Source organism: Nannospalax galili, unplaced genomic scaffold (assembly GCF_000622305.1).
Source record: "Nannospalax galili isolate Female #2095 unplaced genomic scaffold, S.galili_v1.0 scaffold291, whole genome shotgun sequence".
Lineage (NCBI taxonomy): Eukaryota > Metazoa > Chordata > Mammalia > Rodentia > Spalacidae > Nannospalax > Nannospalax galili.
In genome coordinates, this window is record NW_008330588.1 from 4098195 (window position 1) to 4121079 (window position 22885).

The 22885-nt window shown below is 48.8% G+C and overlaps 1 protein-coding gene across 1 annotated transcript in view; it reads left to right on the top strand.

Annotated features, from left to right (window-relative positions):
- Window positions 1-22885, top strand: part of Slc25a37 (solute carrier family 25 member 37) — a 35729-nt gene continuing 12844 nt past the window's right edge. The window contains exon 1 of the mRNA XM_008850586.3: window positions 1-377. Within this exon, the coding sequence (XP_008848808.1) occupies window positions 174-377 (204 nt within the window). The 5' untranslated portion in view covers window positions 1-173. The remainder of the gene's footprint in view (window positions 378-22885) is intronic.

The following is a 22885-nucleotide window of genomic DNA, read 5'->3' on the forward strand; positions in this document are numbered from 1 at the left end:
CCTTTTCTTCCCCAGCTATTGGCGTCCCGGGCCGCTCGGCTCCACCCCAGCCCGCCATGGCGTCAGCCGCCGCTAGCCCCGGGAGGAGGTTCCCACTTTAAGAAGTGAAGTTTTCCGTCCCCTCCCCCTCCCTGGCCACCTCCTGCCGCCTCCCGCGCCCCGCGGGACCGCGGATGGAGCTCCGCCGCGGCGGCGTGGGGAGCCAGGCTGCCGGCCGGAGGATGGATGGGGACTGCCGAGATGGCGGCTGCAAGGACGCCGGGTCGGAGGACTACGAGAACCTGCCGACCAGCGCCTCGGTGTCCACCCACATGACAGCCGGAGCGATCGCCGGGATCCTGGAGCACTCGATCATGTACCCAGTGGACTCGGTGAAGGTGAGGCGCAGGGGAAGGAGCCGGGGGAGCAGGAGCAGCGCGCGCGCGCTTTGCATCCCGCGCACCGCCAGCGTGCGGCAGCGCCCGAAACCACGCTGTGTGTCCCTCCGGGTGGGTGCTTATGGGGGACACGGTTACAAGCCGGGGGTCTTTCCAGGAGTGGACGCTTGCAGCCCGCGCTCCTGGAAGGATGTCGCGTGGCTCCTTCCGCGATGCTCCAGGGTCCCCCGGGGCGTCCCCAGACCCCTCCAAGGAGCTGCGCACACGGATCTCCGTCGCGGTCAGGGAGGGGGCAAGTGGCGAGCTCCCAGCTGGCTGCGGCTTTGCACCGTCCCACTACGCGGGCGCGGCGCGGTGGCGGAGGCTGCCCACACGTGCGCCGCTTCCGAAGGAGCTGGCGGGGGGAAGCGTTCCCCGCGCAGCGGGAGAAACGTGGCCGCCTCTGGGTCGCGCGCTCTCTCGCCCGGCGCGTACCTCCTGCTCCTGGGGTTGTTTAGGGGCGGAGGGAGGGGGTGTCGAGAGGTTGCCTGGGCTTCTCTAGGCTTTTAACAGCACTTTTGGGGAAGGAGAGGGTATTGGATTGGCGATACACTGGGTGACGCCTCCACTGCCACCGGGTTCAACTGGAAGGCAGTGGGAACCGAGGGACGTTTGCCGCCTTTCGTTTGCTGAGATGTGGACCTGCAGACTTGTACTATATACTGCGAAGTTGTGTAATAGCTTCCAGTTTGATCTGGTCACTTCCCCTGAGTAGTTTCACATGCGCTCTGTCAAGAGGCAGCTTTAACAGGTGAGATTTGTTAGACCCAGTGCAGGACCTGGACAGGCCCCGGGAGAGTTGCAGGAAGTAACACCTGTCCTGACGGTGCACTTTTTTTGGCATAACTCATCTTATGCGCGGAGCACCCCAGGGAGTACGAAGAAAACTGAGGCCTGGGGAGAACAGATGAGCTTGTTGGCCACTCTTAGTCACTCGAATCCTGGGTTGCAGCTCCAGTGTGCTTTGGGGAACTTAGGGCAGTTCTAAGTGGCACTTATTTTGCAAAGCACGGCCCAGTTCTCCACCACCCGCACCTGTAACCTGTACCTTATTTCTGATGCAGGCCTCACCTGAGCAGGTGTGAATATCTGACTCAGCGGGTTTTCTCAGGGGTGACAATCAGTGGCTGGACCAGTCAAGTCCAGTGAGAACAGACACTGGACATTAGGTGAGGCCTGATGCACTGCCAGGCCTGAGTCATCGCCTCTTCTGTCTCTCCACTCTCCTGGGGGTTTGTTAAAGGATTCTTGCCTCCTACTGTAGCCCAGGGGATGGGGAAAAGAAACATTCTCAAGATTTTTAAGCCCTTCTGGGGAAGACCCAGGGTGTTGCTAGGAGGTATTGGTATAGGAAAGAATCCCCTAAATATAATAAGGTTTCCCGTGTTTGAAGCTATTGATTCAAGTACTTTTGGATAGAGTCTAGGGAAAATTAGGGGCAAGGAGTTATAATTTGAGCAGGCCGTAGACCCACTGGTGTCCTGGAGATGACATTGCATCAAAGGAACCCTTCTACATGGCCTTCTTGCTGTAAGTTTCATTTCAAGCATCACTTGATTTTACTTTTAGGGTTAGAAATAGTCATGCTTTTTGATTTGACACCCAAGGCATTTGTCTCCCATATGTAAGTTGTATACACTGTTTGGTTCTCCTATGCCTTTTCCTGCCTCTTTGGGTTCAGACTTCACCTGTGTGCTTAGTACTAATTTTTAGTTTCCACTTAATGGACATAAGAGCATGGTGTGTGTGTGTGTGTGTGTGTGTGTGTGGACATAAGAGCATGGGGTGTGTGTGTGTGTGGTGGAGCAAGCTGTCCTGTCACAGACCTTATGGGTCTTGCTTGTAAAATAAAGTTCTGCATTAGCTAGTCAGCAAGTTCTGCTAGTCCAGGGACTCTGCCTCTGGCTGCAGAAAATGACCCTCAGGGGCTTTCCTGTTCTTAACCTCACAAGTTGGTCGTGAAAGTCCTCTTGTTTCCCTCCTTGCAACTTTCTTGGGGTAGGAAGCATTTTTTTGTTTTTTTCTTCTAGTTTACAGAGAGGTTTACAAAAGGCACAGAGGAAGTTAAATGACACAGGCTAAGGTTGTATGCCCCCCAGTGAGGCAGAAGCTGAGTGCCAGTGTCTACCCAGATCAGGGCAGTTGTCTGCCCAGCATGAGGTGGCAGGGATGCTTCACTTGGGGAGACCACAGCTGCATTCCTTTTAAATATTTTGGGTGGTGAAAACTGAGTAATTGAGACCTGGTTTGGGCTGGCAGCCCTGCTGTTCACTTGCTCCCCACCTTAGGTGCCTTAGTTGGGCCATGAGGAAAATGGGCTCTTTACCTCTTTAACCCATCCCCCTTTCTAGGAACACAGAACATCCATCATCCTTTTATGGTACTGAAACGAAATCCAAGTAAATCACATCTTGGAAAGCAAAAAGGTGTTTTTGTTGTTGTTGTTGTTTTGTTGTTGTTGTTTTTTTTTGAAAGGCATGCATTTTCTTTTTGCTTTGAACTTGTTAAATAGGAATGTTGAGTCAGCCTGCTTTTTCCAGTTTTGCTATATCCTAGGAGGTGTGGGTTGTGGAATCCAGGGCAGGTCCTTGCAATCCTAAAGCTTTGGTTTTGTGGTCCTAAGTGTAGAAAGCCAACTTTGCTGATGTTTGCAGTTCTAATATTTAAGTTGCTTTATCATGAAATCTTGTTACCTCCCAATGTCACATTAATGCCTCGTGCTTTTAAAACTGTGGGATCTGATGCATTAATGAGTTGAGCATTTGAAAGACAGATTGGTGAGAGTGTAAAGTATAGGTAGGCATGGCTTAGGTAGGAACAAATGCTGCTTGTTGAAGTTCTGTTTGGGTTGCACGCGTGTGTTCACCAGAGGCAGTGTGAAAAGACGCATTTGGCCAGGCCTTGTGGTGCATGCCTCAAATCCCAGCATTTGGAGACTGAGACAGGAGGATGGAGAGTTGGAGGCCAGCCTGGATTTCATACTGGGTTCAAGGTCAGCTTGGGTTTTGTTGTGAGTTCCAAGTCAGCCTGAGCTACATAGTGAATTTGTAGCCATCCTGGGCTACCTAGCAAGGCTCTATATCAAAACAGATCGGCAAGCAAAGTATGAACATTATAGAACCCAGTGGTCCATAATTACTCTCTGATTCCCCAGCAGCCACTAGCCCAAGATTATTAAGGTGGTTATTGAAGACTTATAACCATTTTCCAGCCTTTTTCTCTTTTTCCTCCATCTCTCTGGCAAGTGGTAGGATGTGAATGCTCCTTCATTTTAAGAGAGCCCGGTTGATGGGACCTCTGGGTGTCCTCCATGATTGTACTGAGCTGTAGTAGAAGGATACCAGGACAGGGACATAGGGTGCCTGGATGTGTGCAGGCCCTTGTCCAACCGTGGCTCCTCTGTAGCTCAGGCTTGGCAGCATTTTCCCACGAGCCTCTAACTGGTATTCCAAACTGGCTAATGGTTTGGTGGCCTAGACCAGCGCTTGGGGTGGAAGCAGGAGCCCATGGTCAGGAGTGCTCAAAACTGTGGGGAGCATGCCAGGTGGGTGGAGGAGGAAATTCCATCCAGATTAGGCACAACACTTAGAGACCATGCAAGTCTGCCTGGTAAGCACAGGGGAGAAAGGAAACAGGAAAGATTTGAAGTGGGGAACTTCCGCTGACCCTTTCACAGCCCTTCTTCTGTGTGACTTGTGTGGAAAGCCTGGCTCTAAATCCCAGGATGAGCCTTCTTTCCTATGTGCTTATAGTGCTCACCATGGGCTCCTCAGGTGGACCTCGTGGTTGTCCACGGGGGATGGCCTCCCTCCTGGGACAGCCCTGGTGGGGCAGGTGGCCAGGACACCCTGCAACTCTTGAGTGCTGATTGGGGAGTACTGGGTGCTAGCAGCTGCCAGAGTCCCCTTCCATCACCTCTCTGCTTGGAACAAAGTATATGACAGATGATGTTGGTGAGCTTTAGGAGGGCATGAAAACAAATTGCTGTCTGTAGTCCTTGAAGCAAAATGACAGGGATTTTTCTTTCCTTTGCTGTCTTCTCTGGCCTTCACTGGGAAGTGCTTTTGGAAAGATGGGTTATTAGAGGGAACATGCAGTACAAATAGGGGCCCTCTTGAACTGCAGTCCCACTTTTTATGATATCCTCCACCCCCGGGGTATATGCAGATCTCCATATCTGTCACTAGTACTCTATTGCCAAATCTGGATTTGACACCCCCCCCCCATGTTGGTTTCCCCTGCCCAGAAATGGAGGGACAGGCTGGGGCACAAGGATTGGAGGAAGGTACCCCCAAAACTACAGTGAGTAGCAGAGGGGTCTCAGCTTTTTTAACATTTAAATGATTTACTTATTTGTAAAATTGATACATAAGCCTCAGCTTCTGGATATGGAGTGGCATTTGAGGTTATTTTAAATTTTACAAATTTATTTATTATTATTGTATGTATGATGTATGAGTGTGGCGTGCAAATAACAGGGTGTGCCTGTGGTCAGAGGACAACTTTGTGGAGTTGGTTCTCAGGATTGAATTCAGGGGATTGAACTTAGGTTGTCAGGCTTGTGTGGTGAGTGCCTTACTTGCTGAGTCATTTCACCAGCCCTGCATTTGAGGTTTTATGGAGGAATTTAATTGACTGCATTACTTCAGCCACAAAGGGGTGCATGTTCAAGGACTTGGGGACCCATGTTGTATAGAGGGGGATGTGCCCCAGAAACTCCTGCTTTCATTGGGCCATGTCTTTGCCCCTGTCCAGTGAAGGGGGCTTTCTGTCCCTTCTTGGGGGAGTACTGACCTACCTCAAAGCCCCAATCTACTGGCCTTGATTTATAGGCTCTTTTTTAGTTTTTTAAAGATTTAAGAAAATTTTCAAATTGTGTGTATGTCTGTGCCTGTGTGTATGTACAGTTGAGTGCAGGTGCCTGTGGAATCTAGAGGCATCAGATCTCCCTGGAGCTGGAGTTAAAGACGATTATGAGCCACCTGACTTGGGTGCTGGGAACCAAACTCAAGTTCTCTGTAAGACATTATGTGCTCTTAATGACTGAGCCATGTTTCTAGCCCTGCTCCCCCTTTCCTTTGAGACAAGGTCCAGAGTGACCTGAAACTTGCTATATATATATAGCCCAAGCTGGCCTCAAACTCATGGCAATCCTCTTGCCTCAGGCTTTGAGTGCAGGAGTTGCAGGTGCAAGCCACTGGGTCCACTGCCTTTTTGCCTTCTGACTGTTGAAGACTCCCTTTCCTGGATGCTTGGATGAGGTCCCCACTCTCCTCCCCTCTCTGGCCTGTGGAGTCTCCGGAGTTCCAGTGCTTCTTACTTTATTCCTGTCTTCTATCATACTTAATCTTTCCTTCTAGTGTCAGTGTTTGTAATCTGAAGTGGTTCACCGGGCACCATCAGTGATTCCCCGGGACATTTCTCTGTAGCCCTGTAGTGTGGCTTGCAGCTTCCTGCTGACTTGCCAGTGCTTCAGTCACCATCTCTTTGTAGAGTCCTGGTGTTGATGAACTGCCTGGAGCTCACCCTGAGCTAGCTGGCTTTCTCTGACCTTGGGGTTCACAGCCCAGTGTTTGGCTTACATGGCTGAGGCAGGGGGCCTTAGCTTTCCAGAGTTTTGAGTTCTTTATTTTCCTAATTTTCCTCTTGGTTTCTCTTCCCTGATACCACTTTCCATTGATTGCTTCCTCCTTCATTTGTCCACTGGACCCTGGGGGAATCCCTTGCTGACATCTTGCCTTGTCACTGAATGCTCTTCTCTCCTATCCTAGAAATAAGTCTACCTCTCTTTCTATTGGTCAGGAGCATGGACTCATTCACCGCACCTGCCTGGAAGTGGGCCCAGTTTTCCTACTTGTAGAAAGGGGATACTGCTCTCCTGGGTGATTGGAGGGTGACACCCTTACTAAGCTCTGGACAGCACTTGATATATGAGGAATGTTCTCCAAGAGTCTCCTCACTCCCCCCTCCCCTTCAGTAATGTGGCCATAGTCACTGTTCCTGCTCTGAGGACTTTGGCACCCGGTAGGTAGTCTGCTCTACAGATCTCTGTAGATCTGCCTACCTGATTGTGCCGGCTCCTGTGCCATCCTCCCTCCATCTGTCTGTCCATCTGTCCGTCCATCCGTCCCCCGCCCCATGAATATGCCATCTTTAGTTGCTGTCCACCTTATTTTTTGAGACAGCATCTCTTGTTGGTTAGAACTCACTGATCCAGCTAAGTTAACTGGCCAGTAAGCTCCAGGGATCTTCCTGCCTCTGTCTCCTCGGTGCTGAGCAAGTACCATCACACCTGGCTCTTTCTCTTCTTTAACATGAGTTCTGGGAATGGATCTCAGGTCCTCATGGTTGCAAGGCAAGAACTCTACCAATGAACCATCTTCCCAACTCCAGGCTCCTGTTCTTTACACCTGGATGGAGATCAGTGGCCTTCATCTTTATAGGTTGTCATCCTGACCTAGAACCTTCCTGCTTCCCTGACCCTGTGGTCAAGTAGCACAGCTGCTGCCAACCCCTCAATTTCTCTGCCTTTGCTTCTTCCATCCTTGATCCTGGACAGCTTATGTGCCCACTGGGCAGCTGAGCCTTTGGGCAGTTCAATACTGCCTCCCTTGGCTCTCTGTGGGCCCTGAGCCCTGGGTTTGAATTCCTACAGTCCCTTTAGCTATTTGAGACTCTCCAAGTGACTTGGCTCTCCTGTCCTCCATGAGGCACCTTGCTTCCTAGGTCACAGAGAAACCAGGACCCCAGATGGACTCATCTTCCAGTTATTGCCCTTGTAAGCTGTCTTATATCCCGCCCCTCCCAAACTGTAAGAGAGCAGATGTCTCTTGTTCCTCTAAGGGAAAGTTGAGAGTGACAGGGAGGTGTGATGTCTATGAACCACCCAGATGCTTCTGGATTTGAGTTCTGGCTTTACATTGGGGTACAGGACTCAACCTTTACATCTCAGGTCTGTTCCCTGCAGATGGGGGATGTTAACCTCAGCACCCACTTTGTAGGGTTGCTGAAAGAAATAAAGGCAGCAGTGTTTGTGATACAGAAGCTGTCGGTAAATTGTCATTGGGGTAGTCATTTGTGTTTCCTCCCACGGTGGCCTCTTCCCCCAGTTTAGTCCCTGGAAGCATTCGTAGCGGTCAGAGCCTGGACTGTTGTCTAAAATAAACAAGGCTATCCTAAACTTCTCACCTGGACCTTATGGATCCCAGGGGCTACCCTCTAATTTCCTCTTATAAACACACAAGCTTTGGTTGCACTTATCCCCGCCTTAAAAGAACAGTGTTGTGATGGGTCTGTTTGTGCTTTGCTCCCTGATTTGTTTTAAGATAGGGTCTTGGTAGCCCAGGTTGACGCCCCCAGTTACTTTGTAGCCAAGGCCAGTTACTTTGTAGCCAAGGCTGACTTTGAATTCCTGACTCTCCTGCCTCTAGCTCCCTGGTGCTGGAATCATGGGCAATATGCCTGACTTCCCAGCTTTTGTAGCCACTATTCCTTAATACCTGGAGGATGCTTAGTGATTTTGCTAGACCCTCCTGGGGTGCTGGTGCCTCTGGTCCTGTCCAGGGTTGCTCCACTGCTATGCTTTCTCTTTTGCTCTGCTGGCCTGGCTTCTCCTTGGTTCCTGCAGCTGCCTTCCTCCTGGGTCTCGGGCACTTGCTTCATCTGTCCTGTCCCTCAGTCTTGCATGGTTTTAGTCTTCACCAGACCCAATAACTCCCTGATCCCTATCTCTCCCTGTCTTGGGTCCTGGCCTTGCTAACATCTCTTGTCTCTGCTTGGCTGCCCTACAGCCTCCCCTGGACTCAGTGAGTCCTGACCTGTGGCCTTTCTCCCTCCCCTCCCCTGCTGCTCTTTCTGAGGCCCCCTCCCCAACATCTCAGAGGCATCTTCAGCCTCTGCCTGTCTTGCTCATCCACATGGAAGGGCTGTGAGTCTTTGAGTCCAAGGTCTCTTGAACTTGCTTCTCCCTCCCCACTTGGTTCAGGGGTCTCTGCCTGTCCTTGTCCTTGGGCTTCCCAGACTCCCTGCCCCCTCCCAGTTCTGAACCTGTGCCCTCCTCCTTCCCCGTACTAACCTGTTTGAAGCCTGTTTTGTTTTTCTCTACAGTATTTTTTTTTCCCTTATAGCACACACTGCCATTGGCTTATAGCATTTAGATTTTATTTGCTGTTACAGTGTTGTTTCTGTTGCTTGCGGACTCATTGGAATATTAGCTCCTGAAGGTGGGGCTTGTGGTGCTTCTCTCTGCCTATTTTTGACCAGACGAGGTGCTCCAGAAGCATTTGATGAGTGACCTTTCCCAATCTGGTTTTTAAAATTTTTATTTATTTGCCTGTATGTATGCAAGTGCACCCAGGCATGCAAAGTCCACAGAGGCCAGAAGAGCACCTCAGATCCCCTAGAACTTGAGTTACAGATGGTTGTTGGCTGCCATGTGAGTGCTGGAAACTGAGCCTGGGTCCTCTCTTAACAGCTGAGCCATCTCTCCAGCCCTCCCCCCTGTCCATTTGAAGAAATCTTTCAGAGCTATTCCTGTGCACCATGAGCCCTCAAGGTTTATCCTTCTAAAATCCAGAACAGTGCTGTGGTACCTGCCCTGCTTCTCCAGGTCTGTGTCTCATCTGCTCAGACTCTGTGGCCAGGGTTTCAGGGAGCACGTTTGTCAACTGGAAAATTTCTCTGCCAAGGGGTAAGGTTGGCTCCCTGACATGGGGCATCTAGTCATTTTTCATGGTTCAAAAGCCTATGGGGGGCTAAGGGGTAGCCCCATCTTCTTGCACTTCACATCCAGTGTTCTCTCCCCACATGGTAGTCCGTCCACATACAGTGGTGCTGAGAGTGGCTTCCATGGACATGGAGACCCTTCCCTCCAGCTTCCCCCCCGCTTGCCTGCCAGCCTGAAGCTCAGAAAGGCGTTTCTAGAATACTGGCTGGTTGAATGAAAGCATAGCTGGTTAAAAGAGCTACAAAACCCAGCCAAACAGAAGCAAAAGAAAAATATTATAACCTGGGGCTGCAAAGACTTCTCAAGAGTTAAGAGTACTGGCTGTTCTTGCAGAGGACCCAGGTTTGATTCCTAGCACCTACATGGTAGCTAATAACCTCTGAAACTCCAGTTCAGGAGATCTGAGGTCCCCTTTTGGCCTCCACCGGCATTATATGCATTGGTGCACTTATATACATGTAGGTAAAACACTCATATACATAAAGATAAATAAAAATTAAAAACAGAAAAAGTTATTTAAAACATGAATTATTTCTGGAGTTTTCCATTTAATATTTTCCAACCACATGGACTGCAAGGCACAGAAACCGTGAAAAGCAGTACTTTCACTTGGGCTGTAAGGATGAAGTCTGTGTTGTCTGGATTTTAAAGTGGCCATTGCTGCTGTCCTGAAGGTCTGGAGTTGCTCTGAAGATCTGTCGTGCAACCTTTTTGCCAGGCACTGTTGAATGGAAAGAGTGATGGTCTCTCCCTCCTCTTCCTCTTCCTCCTGTGGTCGTTAGTCATTCTAGAAGCTCACACTGGCCTCCAGAATTGTCTCTGAAAACATCTCCCACCCTGCTTGTAACCCCAGACAGCCCAGAAAGGCTGTTGTGTGGTCACTAAGGTGCGACAGCTCCACGTTTGTGGTTTTCTCTGCAAAGAAAACAAAACATGTTGAAACTGGGAGAAATCCCAGCCGTGCCTGCTTGAAGCAAGAGTTTCGTAACAGGTTTAGGAAATGTCTGGCCCCTGTGGGTCATGCTGAGTCTGTGTCGTCGAGAGGACTTCCTGTGTCCGGTGAGCTCCTGGGTCCATTGGGCATGACTGGACAGGGCCTTAGAATGTTCTAGAACCCTGTGGTTGTCCTCACATTTGGTGGTGCATGGTACAGCTTAGGAAGCTGCTCATCCCCGTAGCTCAGTATGTTGACGACTTTTATTTTCTGGCATGAAGGAAGGTATGATACCTCTGAGGTGTAGTTGTGAGCAGAGACTCAGAAGAGGTGTGTGGATACTAGTATAGAATCCATCAAACCAGCCTTTATTTAATTAAGTTAATAATTGATTAACTTCTTGGTCCTGCCATTAACCAGCTTTGGGCAAATATTTTTCTGAACTGTTTTTTTTTTCAAGGAACTATGTATACATCTGCTTTACTTCTTTGACAGAGCTGTTGGAGGCTTAGGCGAGATCTTGTTAGTGACTGTAAGCCTCAACATGCTAGACCAAGGATACACTGCATTGGAGGTAGTGTGTTTAGTAATTGGAACCGTTCAAGCTCATGGTATTTAGGGCTAGACTCTCAGATCTGAGGCCAGAGTGCTTGTGGCAGAAACTGGATCTGTTTACTGAACCTCCTTGTACCTTACATTTCTCATCTGTAAAATGGGAACGAGTGTTGCTGTGAGGGCTAGTTTAGGGATGCGCAGGAGTGTAGAGAACAGCACCTGGCCTGTGCTGAGCCCTCAGGCAATACCAGCTCCTTTGGTTATTTCTGAAAATCGAATTTGTCAGTATGCCTGTCTGTTGATGTTGCAATGACATATTGTGGCATGTCTGTAATGTCGTATGCCTCTGTCATTTCGTCCTCATAACTGTCCTTGGAAAACAAATTTCTCATTTATAGATGAGAAAATGGAACTTCAGAAAACTGGCATGCTCTGGGGCCTTGGACCTTTCTCTGTTACACCACAGCTGGAGTGGGAGAAGCAGGAAGGTGGCAGGCAGGTGTGGTGTGAGGTACAGACATAGACACTACTATCAGACACCCTTGGTCTGGGCTCTAGGGGAGGAGTGCAAAGGACTGGGATTTGTAATGGAGGCTGGGATCTCGGAAAGGAAGAGCTGGAGGCTTGGAAGTAGCATCAGGAGTGCAGGGTTCTGATGCATGCCTAGGAGTTCTTCAGTCTGATCCCTAGGAAGGAGGCCAGGGGGTGATGGCAAATGTTTATGGCCATAGAATATTTTTGGCTGTCTGGGATAGCTTGCAGCCTCTGACTCCTTATTTCATCAGGGTATTGTGGCACTCAGTATACAGATTTGAATTTGGAATGGTCTGGGAATTCCTTTCCACACAGTGTAAAAGTAGCCTATTGGGACCAGAACTATGGTGGAGCTCCTTTGTCCACTAGGGCTATAGGTCTCTCATCTGCAGTCAGGAAAAGAGTGGTAACACCAGTCTGTTTACCGTCTGGGCACATGTGCTGCATCTTGGAAGCTGATTTTGCCAGGAGCACCAGGTTGGGGGGGGGTTGTTTTTGTTTACTTGAGATGGGTGTTCATGATGTAGCACAGGATGGCCTCATACTCTCAGTCTTCCTGCCTCAGCTTCCCAAGGGCTGAGATTACAGGTGTGTATTACCTACCATACCAGGCAGATAACAGTATTTTCCGTCTGTCCGTCCGTCCCTCCCTCCCTCCCTCCCTGTCTTCCTCTCCCCTCCCAGTATTTTCCCTCACTCCCTTGTGTGTGTGTGTGAGTTTGGGTGGGTGTGTTGTGGCACCTACGTGGAACGCAAGATTACAGAAATGAAGTGCTGTGCTTGTCTTTGCCTGTGTTCTGGGGATTAAAATTTAGATCCTCCACTTGCATGGTAAGTACTTTAGCCCTGAACCATTTCCTCAGTCTGGAAGCACAGATTTAAGACTTTATACAGGTTGCTCTGTCATGGTATTTATTGTTAAACTGGGCTTTGGAGAAAGGGATAAGACCGGCCCACTGCAAGGAGCAATCTAACCCCGTGTTCCTGTAGGACTGTGGCCTTGGGCCTTAACCTCTTACCCAGTGTTTCTCAATGGTTGGGTCCCCAGCTATCTGCTGTCTCTGATGAGTCTTCCCTTGGGGAACAAGGGAAGAAGAGATGACAGTCAGGAGTGCTCTTTCTTGGGGGTTCTGTAAACTTAGCAGCGCACAGTCTCCTTATTTTGAGAGTCTATCCTCTGGAGCTCCAGGCAAGTGGGTCTGGAGATGTCTTGGGGCAAGACATCCAGGATCATCCTGGCTCTCTCACTGTGCCCTGCCTGTTTTCTGTGTTTGCTTGCTTGTCTATGTAGACAGCATGCCTATGTCTTGGGGTCCCTTGACTCCTCTTCCCATGGTGTCCAGGTTGAAGTTTTTGCTGGTATCTGGTGTTAGGAGCAGAAGATGGAGGTAAATCCTGGCTTGTTGGGCACAGGACTTGCCCGCACTGCTTCTGACTCATGCCATGGCCTGGGTGCAGGATGCTCTCTTCTGGGACATGGGTCAGCGGTGTCCCCAGGCAGTTGGGAGCCTAGATTAAAAGTGCTGGGTGGCCAGCTGCAGTGGTGTATACCTTTAATTCCAGCAGAGGCAGGCGGATCTCTGAGATTGTGGCCAGCCTGGTCTACATAGTGAGTTCAAGGTCATCTGGGGTTAAAGGGAGACCCTGTCTCCAAGCAAGACAACAAACAAGCCCCACAAAAGTGCTGGGTGGCTAGCAGATGATCGGTTTCAAGACACTTCCAAGAGGCCTAAGAGCCTTTTCAAAGAAGACGCTGCCTGTGTGTGAGTGTGCGTGAGTGCCTGAACATGCATGTACGTGTGTGCAGTGGGCATGCAGGGTGAGCCAGGTGTGTGTCAGTGAAGAATGGAGAGGCAGATTTCCTTAGTCACCATCTCTGGGGCTTGTTGCCACCGTAACTTCCAGGCTCTCACTTCTCAGATTCATGGTCATGTCCCTCCTCGGAAGACTGGAAAGGCTTCTGTGAAGATGTGCCATCACCTGCCCTCTGTGGCCATCCTGTGACTGTTCACTGTGGGATGGGAGCTTCTCCCCTGGGGTCTGGTACCAGGGAGGATGGGTGCATTAAGAACCATTCCTTGGAGGAAGATGAACCATTCTTGAAGACCGTGAACCTCAAAGGAAGGAAGGGTTGGAGAGGCCCTGGGCGAGTCCAGTAGCATCTCAGTGACTGTCTAGGCCTGAAGGAGTCATGGGTGTTAGCACAGAGATACCTGGTCAACTTCAGGAACCCCTGAGGTCTCCAGGCAGGACCTTCAGCTCAGCTCGGCTCAGCTCCCTTCCTGTTTTGAATTGTCTGTTTCCTGTTGGGAACTTCCTGGTGACTCCACTGTCCTGTCTTTGCTGCTCTCCTTCCGCCTTTTCAGTCCTGAAGACTGGGATAACCCAGTGCACGAGAGCTTCCTGCTCGTGTCTGATCAGTCCAGGCTTGAACCAGAATGAATGCCTCTGGAAACCGTGCCTGTGTTTTCCGGAGACCAGTCCAGCAACATGGTCATAGACCTACTGATTCTAACACCACGTGACTGTGTGTTCCTGTGTTCTTAAGAGTTCACCTGGCACAGAAGGCTTTGGTCAGTTTGTTTGCTGGGTGCTCTGGATGGAAATGGACATTTTTCTGTGTCTGATCAATGACAGGTAGTTACCCAGGAGAAATGATAGAAGGAAAGATTTGGTCTGGTTGAGGTAGAGTCAGAGAATGTACCTAAGAAAGTAGAAGGATGGCTAAAAGGGTTAAAAAACCTATTGCACGAGACTGGAGGGGTCCCCCCATCTTTTGTATGTGTATGCATGTGTGTGGACATATATGTGTTTGTGTGCATGCATGTGAAAGCCCACTGTTGGTGTAAGGTGCCTTCCTGAATTGCCTTCCACCTTATATATCGAGACAGGGTCCCTCAGTTGAACCCAGAGCTTACTGATTGAGCCAGTGTAGCTAGCCAGATTGCTCAAGGATTCCTGTGTATCTCCTGAGTGCTGGGATTTTAGGTGGGCCCATCTGGCATTTATGTGGGTCCTGGGTGATCTGGACAAAGTGTTCTTAGCACTTTGCCTGCTGAGCTGTTTCTCCAGCCCTGGAATCTCACTCTTAATGAAACTGCACTTCAAACTCTTTTTTTTTTAAGTATCTTGGCTTTAGTACCTCCAGCGATATCTGAGTTTTTACATACATGTTTGTGCAGGCTGGGGAAGGGCCAAGGGTTCATTGAACTTGCTTACAAAATTATTGAAGATTTATATATGACTCTTAAAGCTTTAAAAGATACCAGCTCAGAAATGGCTTTTAATTGTAGAAACAATATAACAGTTACCAAGAATAGGATTCGCAAGTTGGACTAACTCTTAGCTGCTTGTTTACTTCCAGCAGAATCTTTCAAGTTTTGGATGGACTGACAAGTTGAAACTGTAATTTACTATTATGGGGTGCATGTAGCACTACAATTGTAGGTGGTGCTGGGCTTTGTTTGTCCTTGAACTTGGGGCTCCTCCCTCAGGCTCGTGAGCAGGCCCCCATCGGTGAGTTGATGCTGTGCCAGACCCTGTTGTTTTCAGCTTCTCTCAAGGCTCTTTGTGTTTTCTGACAATGAAGTCTTAAGAAAGTTCCCGAAATTCTTTCAGGGACTCAGTCCCTGGAAATCAAAAGTTGCTCTAAAGCTGGGCTCTCCCCAGAAGCTGCTGAACAATTGGGAAGAGACGTCTGTTCTGGGAGCAGCCAGCCTGAAGGGACCTGGGGTGTGCTTTTTTTTAATCTGGAACCACTGGCCAGCCAGCACTCCAGTTACTGCTTGATAATGGAGAGCTGGGAAAGAAAGGAGGAACTAGGCCCAAGCGTATCTGTCTTCATAGATACTTATATACCTGCAGTTTATGGTGAGCTGCTTAGCCAGGTAACCCAGGGGCACACTGACTAAGCCGCTTTGGTGTGTGTGCCAGTAAAACAGCAAAAATGAACTAGAACTTGAACTCATTGTCTCAAAGAAAGTTTCCAATTCAAAAATTCCCACTCTCTGTTCCATGGGACAATGTGACTTCTGAATGCTCTGTTTAGATTTGGGACATTATATGTAGATTCTGAGCCAGAGTAATTGTGCCTTGAGAAAGCTAGGAAGATCCTTGCAGTGCATTGTGGGAGGGGACACTGAAGATCCCCCAGAAAGTGGCCAGCCTACTCGTGGTGCATTTGGGGCCCTCCTTGTCCCTGAATTCCAAAGTACCTGCTTAAAACATATTTAATCTACTCAAAACCACCACCATCAACCCTTCCAGACTGCAGACCTTTCATTCAGACAATTCCAGAAATGTTGAATGACTCTAGCCCCACCCTGGAGCCAAGGGGAGAATGTTGCAGATGCTTCTGGAAAGCCCTGTTTATAGCCCTCTGACTCTTTCCTGCCTGGGACCTTTCACAAGTTCATCACCAGGAAGCTGAGTCATCCAGGGGTCAGTTGGCATGATCAAAGGTCACGCAGCATTGCCAGGAGCAGCACAGATGGGGTTGGCTGGGCATTTGGGGGTAGCAATGTAGGGTTGGCAGGGCGGAGGAGCTTGGGGGCTCCCACAGCATCTGCCCTCTCGGGAGCTTGCGTATCCCCTGGATTTCACAGCAAAGAACCAATCATCTCCTGCTTCATTCACTTAGATTCTTCCCTTTCTTTCTGAATTCAAGGCCAAGGTTAGAGTTAAACAGATACTCAGCATGGAGGGTAAAATGACTTCTGGGTCCTTTGTCCTCATGCTGTGTCCCAGGCTTTTCTGGTACTCAGCAGGTTTAGGGGACATCAGTCTGTCAGAGCTTCATTCATAATCTCACTCTTCAGTACCCAAGACCCAAGGCCCTTTCTTTTTGTATATGTACTTGTTCATATGAGGATGTATGTGTGCATGGGGGTGCCAGAGGACAGTCTTGGCCATCATTCCTCAGTGCTGTCCACCTCTCACTCTCCAGCCAGCGAATCCCAGGGATTCATCTGTCTCCTACCTCCCCAGTGCTGAGAGTGCAGGAGTGCACTGTGCTTGGCTTTTTTAATGTGGGTTCTGGGGATCTGACTCAGGCCCTTTGCAAGCACTTTACCAAGCTACCTCTGCAGACCCAAGCTCCTTTCCTTCTATGTTTTACCTGCTTTATCTTCCCTGGCCTTGGGGTGTCCACTTTGACACCCCCCCCCAAAAAAAAAATCTAAATTAGGTCCCCTGCATCTGTTCTCTTAGCACCTCCTATTTAGGACATTCAGAGTTTGGAAATTATTTGAGTGATTTTGGGTATCCTTTTTCTCCCCCAGTAGATCATAAATATCTCAAAGGCAAGGACCCCACCCACTGGCTCCCCAAGCCTCCAGTAGTACACCAATGGGTAGCTTGTTAGAGGTTTTTTTTCTGGCTGAATAAGCATGTCCTTTTACTTGTTGGGACCTCGTTCCTTACCTCCTCAGTCACTCTTGGGAGGCCTTTTCTCAGGCAGCTTTGGTTGAAATCATACCCTTGAGTTCTACGTTCTTTGTTTCTGGGGAGAGAATTTTGAGCCTCAGATCTCACGGGTGATGGAAGGTTTTTGCCATTTTTGTATCCAGGAAAGCTTAAATAAGTTTCCCTCCAAAGTATTGGAAACAACTTGTACATGTCACCTAGCTTAAATTTTAACATGACCTTTTGAATGTCATGCTTAGGGTTTTTGATATGGCGTTGCCTTTTTTTTTGTTATGCGCTCCTGTAAGAGATTTGTAGCCACAACTGGTCTAATTAGACATATAATGTGTTGCAGAGATGATTGAATAGTAGAGCTTGTGGGACTTTTGTGTCAGGAATTTACCTGGGAATCTTGGGCCTCTAATGGCCCCCTGGACTCTCTGGGGCTCAGCTTTGATGAAGCTCACTGTCGTTGGCAATTTTCCTGTGTGCTGGGCCCCACACTCTGGGGGGACGGGGCACAGATCCACAGCAGATAATCTGGGGAGGGCTTAGCCTGTTTTGTGCCTATGGGTGAAATCTTGGCCTCTGGCTCCTTGACCATTGCTTCAGGTGTGTGTTTCAGTGCTGCTCAGCTGGCAACAGTGGATGATTCTCATAGGAGACAGGCACACAGACACATCACCTGATATAATTATAAGTAGAGGAGTGAGCAAGCGAAGTCTGGCGACAGGGCTTCTGGGAAAGCTTTTTTCTCTGGAATAGCCTCATCGTTGGGCATGTTTTCGAAGGTCTGGCCTCTATGAAGGGTGTAGAAGCTGGTCTTGTAGAAGCTGGCAGGGCCACACCCAACTTGGAGACAAGCGTTGGGTGCCCAGCTCCCAGACCAGGGTGGATACCAGCCGAGCTGCACCCACAGCATGCCAGGTCCCTTCCCTCCCCTGGCATTGATGCCAAGGGCCATGTCTTGGAATCACCAGCTTTGTGACCCACCTGGTCTCTCATAGGCATTTGGCTGGTGTTTGTCAACTCATTTGTGCCTGAGCTGCTGGGATGTGTTTCTGGGAGGGTGTCTTCCGAGGTGGCATGGGACTGCATATACCAGGGAAGGAAGTGATGTGTCATCTGGCTAAGTTGGCCGGTGGAGCAGGACTCAAGTTCTGTGGCCTAAGCATTTTGTCTTCCCTCTCAGCATTCTCTGAGAGCCCTTGGGCTGACCTTCTAGGTTTTTCCTTCCATAACAGCCTCCTGGGCCAGGGATGGTGCAGTGTGCATGGGATATCACTGCCTCTGAGACCCCTGGCTGCCAAATAGACAAAAACCTTCTGGAGACTGGAAACTTCGAGTGGGGAAATAACTGATTTTGGACTCTGAAATGCACCTTGGAACAAGCTGATGATTAGATTTTTTTTTTAATGTGGTTAATGTACATAAATGTGTTGCCTTGCCTTTTAAAAACTTTGTGTGCACATGTTTATGTGTGTGTGTGGGGGTGCATGTGTGTTCATGTGTGTGGAGGCCAGGGGTCAACCTTGGGTATTGTACCTCAGGAGCCATCCACTTTTTAAGACAATCTTTTAAAATTGTGTGTGTGTACATGCTCATGTGTATCACAGCATGCATGTGGAGGTCAGAGGACAACTCGCAGGAATCAGTCTCTCCTACCAATGTGAGTATTACACAGGGCCTTTTATTTTTGCCTGGAACTTGCAGAGTTGACTAGCCTGGCTGGCCAGAAAGCTCTTGTTTCTACCTCCAGTGTTAGGATTACAAGCTTAGCTTTGTGTCTGGCTTCTTTGTGGGTTCTGGGGACTGAGCTCGGGTCCTCATGTTTGTTTGGCAAGTACTTTACTGACTGAGCCATCTATCCAGTCTGGCCTTTTTAAAGCTTACCATTCAGTGGTGTTAATTATATTTCCTTTGTTATGTAGCCAGTCTCCAAGTCTTTTCCTCTTGTAAAACTAAAATCTGTCCCTTAAATAACTAGCTCTTACTTCTCCACCCTCCCCCCAAGGCCGCTACCCTCCCCCAGACCCTGGCAGTCCCATTCTACTTTCAGACTCTCTGAATTCGACCCCTCTAAGTGTCTCATGAACTCTAATTGTGCTAGCTAGATCTGACCTTTTGTGATTGGCTTATTTCACTTAGCATAATGTCTTCCAGGTTCATCCTTGGTAGAGCAAGTGCCAGAATTTTCACTGTTTCTTTTTAAGGCTACATAGTATTTCATGGTATGGCTAGAACACATTTTCTCTATGCGTTGTGTGATGGACACACAGTCTCCTCCAACCATCTGAAAAGCTCTTTGAGGGGCTGGAGAGATGGCTCAGCAGTTAAGAGCACTGACTGCTCTTGAAGAGGACCTGGGTTCAATTCCCAGCACCCACAATGGCGGCTATGAACCGTCCTTAACTCCAGTTCCAGGGGAATCTGAAGCCCTCTTCTGACCTTAGCGGAACTGCATGACACAGGTGCACTCACATACATGCAAGCAATACACTCATATACATAAAATAAAAATAAGAAAATATTTTAAAAAGAGTACTATTAAAAAAAAGTTCTTTGAAACCCTGCTTTTAGTGCTCCCACATATATCTCCACAACTGGAATTGCTGGATCCCGAGAACTTCTCCTTTTACCTTTTGAGGAACTGTCTTGCTGTTTTCTATAGTGGCTGTTTCTTTTAACAGTCCACCAATCATAGTACATAAGGGTTCTGATTTTCACCCCTTCACACCTTTGGTTCTCGTTCAGATAGTGTCCCCCTACCATAGCTCTGACTGGCCTTGAACTTCCATGGTTCCTGTCTTCACCTTCCAAGTGCTGGGATTACAGCTGTGTACCATCCAATTTTTTGTTTTAACGAAGGTGTTTTTTGAACTGCAAGTAGGGCTGATGCACATTTGTATAGGAGGCTTACCTTCCCCAAGTGAAAAACTCCTACATACTCTACACTTTGTTTACCAAAGGCTTTACCAGTTTCATAGAGTCTGGCTGTTAGAGACTGAAAAAGACCTCCCTAGAAATAGTCAGCCCTCTCTATTCATGTAACATGTATTTGCAGTTGTAATAGATGGTGAGCCAAACACAAGGAATCTACCCATCAGGCTTATATGCTGGTGGACATTAATGCTGTCCATATGGAAGTTGATGGCCAGAGACATGATGAGATCACTCAGAATCCTTCAGGGATGTGGTGGCAGAGTGTACAGGAATTGAGGTACATTCCAGAACATGTTGAAGGACCACTTATTTGGAAAAGCCAGTCACATAGTGTCAACTTTTATACCCTAATGTGGATTCTTTCAGAATCTTGGGGATCAGAGCATCTGTACTCACCTCATGGACCTCCAGGGCCATGTGGGACATGGGCAGGAGAAGGAGGGCCCCTCTGTGCCCAGTCCAGCAGCTGACCTTGGCTGTCCCTCTGGGGCTATTTCTCCACCTTCCAGAAGGCAGAGATGAACCCTGAGCAGTGGCAAAGTCTTGCCATGGAGGGGAACGTGGTTATAGCAGATGGCACAACAGTGTCAGGCTCTTATCACTCAAGGTTCCAATCTAGCCCTGACCAGGAGCTTTAGTACCTGTCAAAGGTCCCTCGAATGGCCCTTGGCCCAGAGTGGTGAAGCCAGGTGAGCGAGCTTCCTGGAGCACTTTTGTTTGGGACTTTCTAGCTTGTGTAAACTGATACTGGTCACAGCCCTCCCCAGACCCCTCATGCTAGTTAGCTGTCCAAGTTTTTTTTTGTTATGTAATCAGGATGAATTTAAGCAGCTCTGTCCATTCAGAAATGACAGGGAAGTGATTATGGGAATGTTGGTGTCCCTTATGGGGTGGCTGTGGGCAAGTCCCCTCATTCCCCTGAGTTTTAGTTTTCTTCTGTAGAGTTGAGCAACTGAATGGGCCGGAGTGGGGGTGGGGGTAGCTAAGGTATGCTGGGATCTGCAGGCAATGTTTATGGGTAGGTCCATTTCTACCCTGGGCACATCCTGAGGGTATCCTCCAAGTGGGGGACAGTCAGAAGAAGGAATTAGTACAAATGATAATTTCCAGGAATTCATAGTATCCAAAAAAGCAAAACCAGAAGCCTGAGTTAGCTGCCAGATCTTAGGCCTTAATCTTCTAGAAGGCAGGGGCTGTGATGACAGATAAGGCTCTGGAGATAAGTCACTTGCCCGAGGTCACATTTGGAAGAGGAAGAAATCACAGGTACATCTCTAGCGCCTGCCCTGCTGGCCCTGGGCCTTGTGGGTCTGTATTCATCAGGAACTGGAAGTGGCCCTAACCTTCTCTAGCTGCGATGGTCAGAATCGATGGGGTAGAGAGTTTAATTCCTGGAGTCCTCAACCAGGGCTCTGTGAACGCCGCTAGCTTCCCCTCGGGCCCCCAGAGCCTGTTGAGTTGCATATTGTCATCTTATGTTGTAATCTAAAGGGATTCCATTCAAACCTGTCATGCAGTCCTTTGTGCCAACCACCTAGCCCTTTACCAGCCAGCAAAGAGAAACACCCACTCCTTCAGGCAAGGCAAAGCCAGTCTTGGTGGTGGATCTTGGAGCAAGTCCTGGCACTGGTATTAGCTGAGGTGGTTTTCCTTCTGTCAGGTAGGGAACACACTGGAGCCTTTCCATAAATAATTGCAACGAAGACAAGCCCTTTATTGAACACCTCCTCACTCTGCTGGATGATGATATACTTCCATTTCCTCATCCCTTCATCCCAAGAAGACACGGGATAAGGCTCTTTACTGGTGAGGCAACTGAAGGGCAGAGAGGTTAAGTAACCTAAAGTTCCTAAGGCTACAGAGTTGAATAGGACTCGATGGTGTGGTGATTGATGACTGGGAAGATCTTTACATCCTTGAGTCTTGGTCTTGTCCAGTGACCCAGTTCAACTTCAACTCTGATGAGTGAGTGGATGAGTGGGCAGATGAACCTGTCACTGTCCTAGCAGGAATGAAGATACTTTAAAGAGATGTTTCTGCCCCCCAAGGAACTAGAAGTCTCCCCAGGAATCTCATATTGGGAGGAGGAAAAGACCTGGTACCAGCCAGAGGGAGAACTGTCTCTCTGGAAGAGATTTCATAGTTTTGACAGCTTGTCAGACCACTTGCAGGAGAGACTGGAGCCAGGCTTTGATGTGGTTAACCTTGACTAGGACTGTTTAGTTGTGCACACCTGAAGATGGAATTGCTGGGTTCACTAGACCGCTTGGTTCTTCTTCCCAATGTGGCCACATTGAATAAATATGCTAATTTTGCTTCTCATCATTACTTGTTTCTTTTCTTCTCCATTTTTTTTTTAATTTTTTTTATTTTTTAGTATTTTTGTTACAGGGTCTCCCTGTAGCCCCAGCTGGCCTGGAACTCGCTATGTAGACCAGGCTGGCCTTGAGCTCACAGAGATCCATGTGCCTCTGCTTCCTGAGTGCTGGGATTAAAGGCATAGCGAGGCCCATTACTTGTTTCTTTACTCAGCCTCTGGAGGATGCATGGCCAAGTTCAGATTGTTGGGCTTCCAGAGCCCAGGCTCTGACCATAACTCAAGTAAAAAACTTACAACTCTTATTTCATGCCCCACTGCCCACAGCCATGTGTCCAGATCCTCAAAGGGATGCTCCATCCTCAGGTGTGAGGTCTTTCCTCACAGCCCATATTTGTGGTACCAGGACCTCTGCTGGTCTGGTCTCCCCAACTAGACTGAAATTGCTTAAGCAGCTGTCTCTGAGAGGCTTCATGCTGCTGTTGGGCAAACTGGACTTTCCTCAGATTCTGCTACCAGGATTTCCAGCAAAGTACAGTTGGAGGATTGGCAGAGGGGCAATGTCCCTGACCAGATCTCTGTTTCCATTTCCTCAGTAGCAGAACAGAATGTGGGGAGACCCATGGGTGGCAGAACTCAGAAGTCAAATGGAAGCTCCCAGGGAACCCCACCATGCCAAGCAGCATGGTAGAGCCTCTGGGAGGCCGTGTGATTCTGCCTGGGTTCTCTTCCCTCTCTAACACAGGAACCTGCTTTTGTTGTGCTTCAGTGGGGACTTGTGTTAAATTTGTTCTTTATTGTGGCATTATGAGGCTTCAGTGAGCTGTCCTATATGCCAGGAAAATAACATGCTTTGCTTTGGAGGGGACGTGTTTCTCCAGTTTGCCTTGACACCTTGTCCTTACTTGTGAATGGAGTGTTTACAAGCCATTCAAGTCCTCAAGACTGGCTGAGTCAGTGGGAGGCCTCAGAAGTCCACTTTACTAGCAGGGAGTTAACTCTTTCTTGGAAGCATTGGCATACTTCAGACTTAGCCTTTGAATACTGGTATGTTTCTG